This window comes from Belonocnema kinseyi, chromosome 5 (genome assembly GCF_010883055.1).
Source record: "Belonocnema kinseyi isolate 2016_QV_RU_SX_M_011 chromosome 5, B_treatae_v1, whole genome shotgun sequence".
In the NCBI taxonomy this organism is placed as follows: domain Eukaryota; kingdom Metazoa; phylum Arthropoda; class Insecta; order Hymenoptera; family Cynipidae; genus Belonocnema; species Belonocnema kinseyi.
The window spans coordinates 145,678,674-145,691,530 of record NC_046661.1 but is presented as its reverse complement, the minus strand read 5'-3'; the positions used below and the strand labels follow the sequence as shown (position 1 = coordinate 145,691,530).

Sequence of the window (12,857 nt, the reverse complement as noted above, 5' to 3'; positions counted from 1 at the left end):
GAAATTCATTAGTTATGTTAAAATTTTAATTTTTAGGTTGAAAATTGTTTTGTTTCTTTAATTTAAAATTGTTGTTAAAAATTCCACTTTTTTAAAATACATTTTTGTTTAAATTTTCTTTCTTGGTAGAAAATTAATCTTTCTGTTTTAAAATTAGTCGTCTCGTTTGAAAATTCATTTTTTTGCATAAAAATTTCATTTTTGCAATTAAATATTGATCATTTAAGTAATTAATTCATATTTTTGGTTGAAAATAAAACTACTTGGATAAAACTTAAATTATATTTGTTTTTAAAATGCATCTTTTTTTTTTGTAGTGGAAAATAATTTTTTTAACTGAGAATTTAATTATTCAATTTTTGATTGAAAACTGCTTTTTTGGTTCAAACTTCAGCGATTTGTTTGAAAATTGATTTTTTTAAGTTTAAAACTCAACTATTTGGTTGAGAATTAATATATTTTTTTTTCGAAAAACCTCTTTGTAGTAGAAAATGAATCCTTTTGGTTAGAAATTCATCTATTATTTTGAAAATCGAAATTTCTACTCGAAAAGTTAGGAATTTTAAGCGGTTTAAATTTAATTTAATATAGTGCCCGCATTATTTGACCTAAATCAGCACTAAATTTTAAGTATAACTTGATAAATAAAAATTTGTTTGAATTGCTATCCAAATTCATAGACTTTAGAGACAAATTCAAGAAATGATTAATTATATTTCAAGTCTTATTTAATTCACTATTTTATCTCTCGTGTTAAAATATTTAAGAATATCTTCTAATATTAATTAAATCCCTAGAAAACAAAAACAAAAAACATTATGATAAATTCGCGAAATCTGAAAAAAAAAAACTTGGAATTGCGAGTGATTTTTTCAGGATTTGAGTAGACACCCTGATCGATGATTAATCGAACCTTTATTGCTGCGAGATTTACCGATCTCTTTATTATTATTCCAGTCATGCTGCACATGACTTGCAAACGGACGAAGACGGCGAAAGAAGACCTCGAATTTGTCGTCAAGAAGTTCCTGAAAGTGGGGGCTTTGGAGCCCAATATTAGTCGCAGTCCCACGGATTCGCACACCCAGACTGTTTCACCTGATAAAAGACACCTAACGGTATTAAAAAAAAAAAAAAAAACTTTTTCAGGATGGCAAATTGACCGGAAAACGGAAAAAGACTCGGAATTTAATTTTAAAAACTGGGAATTTACTTCTGATCGTGGCAGAATTCAAATTTTCATTATTTTTAATTATTTTGCCCAATTTAGAAAGAGCCGGTACTTGAAATCTTTGCCTACTTTTAACATAGAATCTTTTACAGACGGAATGGAACAGTATTTCAAATAAAAATTTAAAATTTATGAATTTATATTTAATTTTTGATGGAGATTTTTTGACCGTGGAAATTAATTAATAGTTTTAGATGTTAATTTTGTTTGTCTTCTTGGTCTAAATCAATATTATTTGAATTTTCAAAAGGAAAAATGTCTTTTCTAAAAGAAAAGATTAAGATTTTAAGATTAAGATGAAGATTTTTAACAAAATACTTGCAGTTTCAACAAAATAATTTAAATTTTAACATATTATTTGTGTTTTTAAGCTAAAAAGATAAATTTTCAACATAAAAAGTGTCATAGTTGGTATTTCATGCAAAAAAGATTAAATTTATGCACACAAAAAATAAATGGTTTTAAAATCAAAAAGCCAGAAAATTAATTTTCCACGAAACTGATGAATTTTTACCCAACAAAAATAAAATTTCAAATCAAGAAAATTATTATTTTTGTCACCAAAAAAGGATACTTTTCAGCAAAAAATATGAATTTTTAAAAAATTGGAAGTTACATTTTTATATAAAAAAGTAACTTTAAACAAAAAAAGAAGCTATTTCTACTAAACAGTTAAAAATAAATGTTAACCAGAAAGAGGAATTTTCAACTAAAAATATAAATCTTAAAAAAAAATGATTTATTAACAAAGTGATTTAATAAAATAGTTTAATTTTTTTTACAAAATTGTTTAATTTTCTAGCCAAAAACATGAATTTTATACAAAATAATTGAATTTTCAACCCAAAAATGTTCAAAAAAGTTCATTTTATTCTGAAACAGATTAATTTTCAAACAGAAAATTACAATTGTAAACAAATAAAGGTTAAATTTCTACATGAAGAGATGAATTTTTAAACCAAAAAAATAAATGTATTTTCAAAACGAAAAATATGTTATCCAAGAAAGAAAAAAATTTTAGTCAAATTGTTGAATTTTCAAGAAAATACTTAAAATTTCAGAAAAAATTACTTTTCAACAAAAAAAAAAGAAATTTTCAGAAAATTAATTAAATTTTTAACACAGTTGAATTTTCAATATAAAAAAATAAATTCCCATAAAAAGGGTCATAGTTTATATTTCAAGCCAAAAAAAAAACAAATTTATGTAAAAAAAAGTAGTTTTTAAAACCAAAAAGACAAATTTTCAAGAAATAAAGATTTTTCACTCAAGACAGAAATAAAATTTCATCTGAATTGTTGAACCTTCAAGCCAAAAGACGAATTTTCTCTAGAAAAATGGAATTTTCAAACAAAAAATATTACTTCAGAAAATAAATACTTTTCCACGAAATTGATGCATTTTTACAAGACAAAAATAAAATTTAAAACCAAGAAAATTATAATTTTTTCACCAAAAGAGGAGACTTTTCAATAAAAAACATCAAACTTTAAAAAATTGGAAAAGTTACATTTTCAAATAAAAATTAATTTGAAAGAAAAAAGTTAATTTTCTTTTAAAATTGTTAAATTTTCAACAAAATAGTTAAATTTTCGTTAAAAAATTAGAAAAAAAATGTTTAAGAAAATAATTAAATTTTTAACATAATAGTTGCATTGTAAATCTAAAAAGATAAATTTACAAAACGACGAATTTTCATCAACAAATAAAGTTTTTTCACTCGTTTATCTAAATTGTTGAATCTTTAAGCCAAAAAATTAATTTTCCACGTAACTGATGCATTTTTACCCAAAATAAATAAAATTTTAAATAAAAAAGATGATTATTTTTGTCACCAAAAAAGGACTTTTCAACAAAAAATATCAATCTTTAAAAAGTTGTAAAAGTTACATTTTCAGTTAAAAAATTAATTTTAAACAAAAAAAGAAGGCTTTTCCAATAAACAGTTAAAAATAAATTTTAATCAGAGAGATGAATTTTCAACTAAAAATATAAATCTTCAAAAAAAATGATTTCTTAACAAAGTGATTCAATAGAATAGTTGAATTTTTTAACAAAATTGTTGAATTTTCGAGCCAAAAATATGAATTTCATACAAAAAAGTTGAATTTTCAACCCGAAATTGTGAATTTTCAACAAAAAGGTTAATTTTCTTCTGAAACAGATTAATTTTCAAGCAGAAAATTTCAGTTGTAAACAAATAAAGGTGTAATTTCTACATGAAGAGATAAGTTTTTAAGCCAAAAAAATCTCAGTCAAATTGTTGAATTTTCAAGAAAATAGTTAAAATTTCAGTAAAAAATTACTTTTCAAGAAGAAAAAAAAAAGAATTTTCAGAAAAATAATTAAATTTTTAACACAGTTGAATTTTCAATATAAAAAGATAAATACCCAACAAAAAGTATAATAGTTTATATTTCAAGAAAATATATCAAATTTATGCAAAAAAAAAAAAAATAGTTTTTAAAACCAAAAAGACAAATTTTCAACAAATAAAGGTTACTTCAGCAAAAACTTAATTTTGTACGAAACTGATGCATTTTTATCAGACAAAAATAAAATTTAAAATAAAAAATTGTAATAATTGTAATTTTTCCACCAAAAATATTTTCAGTTAAAAAATTAATTTTAAACTAATTTAAAATTTAAAAATAATAATAATTGTATAAAAAAGTAGTTGAATTTTCAATTAAAAAATTTGTTAGCCAAGAAAGAAAAAAAATGTCAATTAAATTGTTGAATTTTCAACAAAATAGTTAAATTTTCGGTAAAAAATTACAAAAAAAAAATTTTGTCAAGAAAATAATTAAATTTTTAACATAATAGTTGCATTGTAAATCTAAAAAGATAAATTTATAAAACGACGAATTTTCAACAAATAAAGATTTTTCACTCAAGAAAGAAATAAAAGTTTATCTAAATTGTGGAATCTTTAAGTTAAAAAATTAATTTTCCCCGAAACTGAAGCATTTTTACAAAAAAAAATTCAATTAATAAAGATGATTATTTTTGTCACCGAAAGAGGAGACTTGTCAACAAAAAATATCAATCTTTAAAAAAATGGAAAAGTTACATTTTCAGTTAAAAAATTAATTTTAAACAAAAAAAGAAGTATTTTCCACTAAACAGTTAAAAATAAATTTTTAAACTAAAAAAATAGATGAATTTTCAAATTAAAAAAATTTGTTAGCCAAGAAAGAAAAAAATACAATCAAATTGTTACATTTTTAACAAAATAATAAAATTTTCAGTAAAAAATTACTTTTCAACCAAAAAAAAGAGAAGAATTTCCAGAAAAATAATTAAATTTTTAACATATTAGTTGAATTTTCAATCTAAGAAAATAAATTCCAAAAAAAGGGCCATAGTTTATATTTCTAGCAAAAAAGATTAAATTTATGCAAAAAGAAAAATAGTTTTTAAAAACAAAAAGACAAATTTTCAACAAATAAAGAATACTTCAGCAAAAAATTGATTTTCACCGAAACTAATGCATTTTTACCCAACAAAAAGAAAATTATTATTTTTCTCACGAAACGAGGAGACTTTTTAAAAAAAATATCAATCTTTAAAAAATTGGAAAAGTTACATTTTCAGTTAAAAAATTAATTTAAAAAAAAACAAGACTTTTCCGCTAAACCGTTAAAAATAAAAAATAAAACATATTTCAACAAAAGAGATGAATTTTCAACTAAAAATATAAATCTTGAAAAAAAATATTTCTTAACAAAATGATTCAACAAAATAGTTTAATTTTTCTACAAAATTGATGAATTTTTGAGCCAAAAATATGAATTATATACAAAAAAGTTAAATTTTCAGTTAAAAAGTTACGTAAAAAAAAAATATTAGATCTGTCACAAAAAAGAACTTTTAAGAAAATGAATTAATTTTGGTACCAAATTTTTGAAATTTCTAGCCGAATTTACGAATTGAAAAAAAACTTTAAAAAAAAATTTTGAATTTTCAGTAAGAAAAAAATTTAGCCAAGAAAGAAAAAAATGCCAATCAAATTGTTGAATTTTCAACAAAATAGTTAAATTTTCAGTTAAAACTTCCTTTTTAACCCAAAAAAGGAATGTTCAACAAAATACTTGATTTTTAACAAAATAGCAAAAATAATAATAATTTTTAATCAAATACATTTATTTTCAACCAGATAGTTAATTTTTTTACAAAATTGTTGAACTTTAACTAAAAAAGGTGAAATTTCCATAGGGAAGAGATGAATTTTTAAACAAAAAAATGAATGTTTAACAAAGTAGTTGATTTTCAACAAAATAGTTTCATTTTGAGTTTAAAAAAATACTTTTTAATAATAAAAAACGCATTTTCAACCAAATAAATACATTTTTAACCAAATAGTTAATTTTTCTACAAAATTGTTGAATTTTCTACAAAACTCTTGCATTTTTACCCAACATAGGTGAAATTTTAAACCAAGAAAAATATTATTTTTTCACCAGAAAAGGAGAATCTTAAACAAGAAGGTCAATCTTAAAAAAATTGTAAAAGATACATTTTGTAGTTTAACTTTTACCCAAGTAGTTGAATTTTGAATCTTCTATCCACATTTTTTTAAAATCTTAATCAAAAAGATAAATTTTCACAAAAAGATTTCAGTTGATTTTTCACGTTCAGAAGATGAATTTTTAAACAAGAAATAATCTTTTACGAGAGAATTTTAATTTTTATCTAAAAAAGATTCCAGTTGACTTTTGATGATTAAAAGATAAATTTTTGAACAAAAAATAAATTTCTGAAAAAAAAAAAAATGATTTTTCAATCGAAAAAGATGAATTTGTATGAAGATATTTGAATTCTCCAACAAATAGTTGCATTTTTATAAAAAAAAAGATGAAGTTTGTATTAAAGCAGATGAATTTTTAATAAAAAACGAAATTTTGTTGTTTAAAGTTATACTTTTATCCAGAAAAGATTTCAGTTCATTTTCCAACACCAAAATATAATTTCTAAACAAAAAATCAATTTTCAATGATATAGTTGAATTGTGAATAAAATAGTCGCATTTTTATTCAAGAAAGATGCAATATTTCTACTAAAAAATATGAACTTTTAATTTAAAAAGAAAAATTTTCAAAAAAAAAATAGTTTTCACCCAAAAAAATTTCATTTGACTTATTATCAGCAACAAAATATGAATTAAAAAAAAAAAGGTTGATATTCAAGGAAATTAAACTACTTGCGTTTAAAAGCTCATCTCTTTTGTTAAAAATTTTTTTCATGATGAAAGATTCGTAATTTTAATGGAGAATTCATTCTCTTTTTAAAAATGTAACTACTATGTTGAAAATCAATTTTTCAACTAAGAATTTAACTTCCAGTAAAAAATTGAACTATTTTTCTGAAAATTCGATTTTTTTTTGTTTATTAAGATTTATATTTTGAACGGAAAATTCAACTATTTTATTTTTGGTTGAAATTTGATGTTTTTAGGCTGAAAATTCAACTATTTAGTTAAAAATTTATATTTTTTATTTAAAAATTGATTATTGTTTAAAAATTCTTGTGAATTGTAGAAAATTAATTTTATTAGTTGAAAATTCATGTCTTTGGTAGGTATAAAATTCAAATATTCCAGTTGAAGATTCATAATTTTAGTTGAGAAATCATCAGTTTGGTTTAAAGTTAATTTTTTTTAAATGAAAATTAAAACTTTTAACTTTGAGTTGAAAGTAGTCATTTTATAGTTCAAAATCGAATAATTTGGATGTAAATTTGTCTTTTTAAATTAAAAATTTATTTATTTCGTTTAAAATTCGCGTATTTTATTGAAAAATTGCTTTTTTCTGGTAGAAAGTAAAGTTTTTCGGTAAAAAAATTATTTTTTTCTTTGAAAGTTAATCTCCTTGTTTAACAATTCTTCTTTTCGATTGAAAATTCTAAGATTCCTGTTAAATATTCATCATTTTAGTTGAAAATTAATATTTTAGGTTAGAAATTAATTTACTTGGTTTGGAAAGCAAACTCTGTTGTTGAAAATTAATTTTTTTATGGAAAACTGATCATTTTAGTTAAAAATTTATCTTCTTGGTTAAAAAATGAGCTATTTTTTGATTTTTTTTTTGTTTGAAAATAATTTTTTGCTTAAACTTAAAATGAAAATACTATTCCAGTTAAATATTCCAAGAATTTAGTTTTTTAGTTTTGGTTGATGCTTTATGTTTTTAGTAAAAATTATTTTTTTTATTGTTGAAAGTTTAACTATTTGAAATTAATATTAATTTATTGTTTTAGAAAACGGTTAGAAAAATTTTCAATTAATTTCTTTCTGAAAATGTGTATTTTGGTGTTTGAAAATCCATCTCTTTGTATATAATATCTTTTTTGGTTGAATATTCAACTATTTTGTGTAAAATACAATATATTTCGGTTTTAAATCTTAAGAATTTTAATTGTTTCAAATATAGATTTATCACTCAGAAAAGAAATAAAAGTTTAGCTAAATTGTTGAACCTTCAAGCCAAAAGACAAATTTTCTCTTGAAAAATTGAATTTTCAAACAAGAATTATTACTTCAGCAAAAAATTAATTTTCCGCACGACAAAAATAAAATTTAAAACCAAGAAAATTGTAATTTTTACACCGAAAGAGGAGATTTTTCAATAAAAAAACATCAATCTTTAAAAAATTGAAGAAGTTACATTTTCAGATAAAAAATTAATTTTAAACAAAAAAAGAAGGCTTTTCCATTAAACAGTTGAATTTTCAACAAAAAAGTTAATTTTCTTCTGAAACAGATTAATTTTTAAGCCATTCTGTTTTTAACTAAAAAAAGGTGAAATTTCTTCAGGGAAGAGAATAATTTTTAAACAAAAAAAAAAAATGAATGTTTAACAAGGTAGTTGATTTTTACAAAATAGTTGAAGTAAAGTAAAATCCGTCTTTAGCCAACGCCTACTATAATAATTTTCAGGATTGAAAAATTTACCGTGAAATTGATTAATTAATTTTACGAAAATTAATGCACATAGCTTGGGCCAGGTTTTCTTGTAGCCGGACTAATTAAAAAATGGGAAAATTAAATTTTTGCTAATAATAATAATAATAATAATAATAATAATTTGTTTGTGATTCTAGGAGGGAGAGCAGGCGGCCAAGGACATTGAAGATCTGAAACCTCACACTATGTGGTCCCTCTATTTAAATCTGCCAGCTTCAGATATTAAATTGAGCAACTCCGCTCCCAGCAACGTTCATCTTTGTTCGGGTCCCGATCTAGACCTCGATTTCGACTTTGCTGTCAATCAGGTAAATTTTTTTTTTTTATCAAAAGGAATGATTTATTTACTTAATTCAGATGATTCAGGCAAGGTATAGGCAACTGGAAAATCTGGAATTTTTAAAGAGACGCTTTATATGCCTTGTGAAATCGCAAACCTCTCTCTCTCTCTTTCTCATACAATATGATACAATACCAAATTATATAATACCGTATTATAAAATATGATAAACCATAATGCACCAAATGTTGTCATTTGAAGTTGCAAAAACTGAACTACAAATTAAAACACTCAAAGTCTGATCATTTTTAATTTTAAACTTTTAAAATTAACACATCGTTCAATAAGTCCCGAGACTAACCCAGAGATGGTGCTAGTAGTACCAAACTAGCCACGTTTTCCTAAAGTGCGAATCTTCACATGAAACGTGTAAAAATTTCACGTCGATTGGACCACAAACAGCAGAGTTATCGAGGTTAGAGTAAAGTCACTTTGTAATTTGTTTGAAAAATGGAACAAAGCGAGTTTCGCGTGTTGATTAAACATTGTTTTTTAATTGGTAAAAACACCGTAGAAGCCCAGCAGTGGCTTGAAAAACGTTACCCGGACTTCTCTCCATCCAAATCAACGATTTGTCGTTGGTATGCTGAGTTTAAACGTGGTCGTATGGACACAAACGATGCGGAACGTTCGGGTAGGCCATTGGAAGCAGTTACATCGGAAAATGTGAGTGAAGTTTTAAAAATCGTAATGAAAAATCGCAAAGTAAAGGTCCGTGAGATTGTAGAAATGACACAGATATCATCTGGAAGCGTATTTACAATCCTTCATGAAAAATTGAGCATGAAAAAGGTTTTTTACAAGTGGGTGCCGCGATTGCTTTCAATGGAACAAAAAAAGCAACGTATCGACGATTCAAAGAGCTGTTTATCGCTATTTACTCGTAATAAAAAGGATTTCTTGCGTCGATACGTGACCATGGATGAAACATGGATACATCATTTCACTCCGGATTCACTTTCGGCGCAAGGCTGGCGAAAGCCGCCCAAAGCGTCCAAAAACGCAGCAGTCTGCTGGCAAAGTCATGGCGTCTGTTTTTTGGGATGCACATGGCGTCCTTTTCATTGTCTACCTGGAAAAAGGTAAATCGATCAATAGTGCACATGAAGAAGAAAAAAATCCTTTTTCACCAAGAAAATGCACCATGACACAACTCCATGAAAACAATGGCAAAAATCAACGAGTTGGGCTTTGATTTGCTTCCCCACTCCCCGTATTCGCCAGATTTAGTCCCTAGCGACTACTGGCTCTTTGCTGATCTCAAAAAAATGTTCCAGGGAAAAAAATTTGGCTCGAATGAGGAGGTCATTGCCGAAACTGAAGCCTATTTTGAAGCAAAGGATAAATTTTTCTATAAACATGGTATAGAAATGTTGGAAAGGCGTTGGAAAGATTGTATCACTCTAAAAGGAGATTATGTTGATGAATAAAAATTATTTTTGAAAAAAATGTTTTCGTTGTTAGTCTCGGGACTTATTGAACGATATGTTAAATCTCTATATTTGTTATTCAAATGTTCGAAGATTTACGCGTATAAAATATAAAGTTCTATTACTTTGTTATGGAAAATGTCGTATTTTCGGTCAAAAATGCAACTGTTTGAAAGATAATCTTTTTGGTTGAAAATTGAACTGTTTTATTAAAAATCTGTCTTTTTTCAAAAGTAATTTATGATTTTAAATGATTTCCTAAAGTTTCGAAACATAACATGAAAGATTTCAAAGCAACATTTTTCATTATGACAACATCACAACATATTAGAAATAATTTTAGTAAGTTGAAGGGATACATAGAATAAAGCAAAATTGATATTTTTAAACATTTCCAATCAAAAATTGAGATCTATTTTTTAGTTAATTCTCTATTTATTAATTACGAAGAGTTATTACAGAAAATCACTGTAAATGTTAGTTGTTTTAATACTAAATGAATTTTACATTGACTATGTTATAAACAGATGTAATTATAACTTAACCCTAATAATAAGAGATAAAAATATTTGTTGTAGTCATTCTTTAATAACTAAACATTTTAGTCAATGCTAATACCGAAGAAATTAAAACTTACGTCTAAGAATTTTTTATCAATTAGAATACCAAAAAAGTTGACCAAAGATATGTTTCTCAAAACTAACAACTGTCATGTTAACCACATTATTAACGATTAAACTATATGTGTAAATATGTTTGAACAATTAAATAAAGATGGGCACCATCGTGTGCCGAAATGTCTTAAACAATTGTAATCTAACTCAATTAATTTTTACTCGCCACCATAAATTCTTATAAATTAGAGTTGAAACAGATCCGAACTTTAAAGAATGACAGCACGGTATGGCTTAGTGTCTTTATTTATTGAATTTAGAAGAAATCTTTGAAAACGAAACTTCAAAAAATATATTTCCAAAAATCAGTGTGATCGGCTCATTACAATTGTAGAACAAAGTAATAAAAAAATGGAAAAGAGAGAGACAGTAGAGTCAATCGTTGTCACAGTTCTCTTTATAGACTATAATGTATATAGACATGCCTTATATAAATAATTATATACTTTATAATTTGAATTTATAAAAAAAATATGAAAATTTGGTTTAAAAATGAATTAACTATTTTCACTTCAAACACCCGCTAATCTTTGTAAACCCTAATTTTTTCCATATAAGTGTCTTTAAAAAATAGTTTTAATTTGTTAAGAACTATATAATTACATAATAAAATGATGATAATTATTATTAATTACAAAGATATTACAGAAATAAAGTTTTGTTCCATGCATTTGGGGAGGGGCAAAAATTTTATTTTTGAATTAAGATTTAAGTTTATCAAAAATATATCTTAACTTTATAATTATTATAATTACATACAAAACTATATCCCAATAAAATAAAGTAATTTAAAATAATAGTCTTGATATTAAAAACAGTCCATTTTTACATCCATAATAACCAATTTTTGAATATTAAGAGTTTATAAAAATTGTTAAATGGACCTAGATAATTTATAATATTATCAAATCTAGCAGATAAACAAAAAAATAAATAAATTACAATTAAAACTCCTCGGACAATATACTTGACAGAGGTTTTGTATAACTTAAAATCTTTAAAACTAAGAAATTTTAAATACTATTAATTTGAATCATTAAACATTTATACTAATTTCCAGCAGTGACTGAATTGCTAACTACAGGCCTCGGACTCACCACACTCTTAAACTATTTTAAACTTTTTTGAAACAATGACACTATTTTTCTAATATTTCGAAAAAATTACACGAAATACACTATTTTCAGATTGAAAAAGTCCAATTTTCAACTAAACAAATTAATTTTCAACAAAATGCATAAACTTTCATCCAAATAGTTGAATTTTCAACTAAGATCAATTTCTATAAAAAAGGGCGAATTTTTAACAAATTACATACTTTTTCTACTAAATAATTTGAACAATTGATGTGATTATAGTATAAATTTTAATTAATTATTTTTGCATTAAATTTTTTTCTAAATAAATAGTTTCCTTTTGTAATAAAAAATATCAAATTTTACCACAAAATAAAGAAGTTAAATTTTCATTGGGGACAATTAAATTTGAATGAAAAATAAAACAAATTTGTGCAAATCATTTTAATTTTCTATGAAATATGTAGTCGAAATTTTAATCTAAAATAATTATATTTAGAGATTTTTCAATTAAAAAACAAAATTAAAAATTTTGAATGCTTTCAATTTATTTAGGATTATTTATTTTTTATAAAGAAATTGATAAGTTTATAATTGGAATTTTCAAACCTTGAATCGCTTCCAGTTGGAAATTATTTTTATTTAAAAGTTAAATGTTTTTGATCACTCTATTTTGAACGGTTTAATTAGCTTTGAATTTTTAATAATGAAATTTAATACAAAATTTGCATTATTAATGTTGTAAAAATTCATTTGTAAAGAACTATGCGCACTTAGTTAAAATTTTGAAAAACTTTAAACCAAATCCCTTTTGTTACAAGTTCCGTTAAGTTATACCAGAAAAAAGGTCCTCCAAGTTCAACTTTCAGATTCTGGATCACGCTGCACCTGTGGATTGTGGAAGGGTTACGGTCACGGTAAATTGCGTCTCGCCGTCGTTCATGCCGGGGGATCTGAACCTTTTACTTGAATTTCCAATTTCAATTTCATTTTTAATTTATAAGGTGAATCAAAGGGGGAGGGTCGGTAAGGCCGGTTTTTTGCCTAATTTATTTTTGGACCAAAAAATTTGAAAAAATCATGGTAGTATCTTATAAGTATCCCGAGTCGATTGCACGCTAAACGGACTACCCTCCACCCCC

The 12,857-nt window shown here is 24.2% G+C and overlaps 1 protein-coding gene across 1 annotated transcript in view; it reads left to right on the top strand.

The window, feature by feature from the left end:
* Window positions 1-12,857, top strand: part of LOC117173939 (rab proteins geranylgeranyltransferase component A 2) — a 58,458-nt gene that overhangs the window by 36,250 nt on the left and 9,351 nt on the right. The window contains exons 7-8 of the mRNA XM_033362588.1: window positions 958-1,118; window positions 8,333-8,503. Coding sequence (XP_033218479.1) covers window positions 958-1,118; window positions 8,333-8,503 — 332 coding nt within the window. The remainder of the gene's footprint in view (window positions 1-957; window positions 1,119-8,332; window positions 8,504-12,857) is intronic.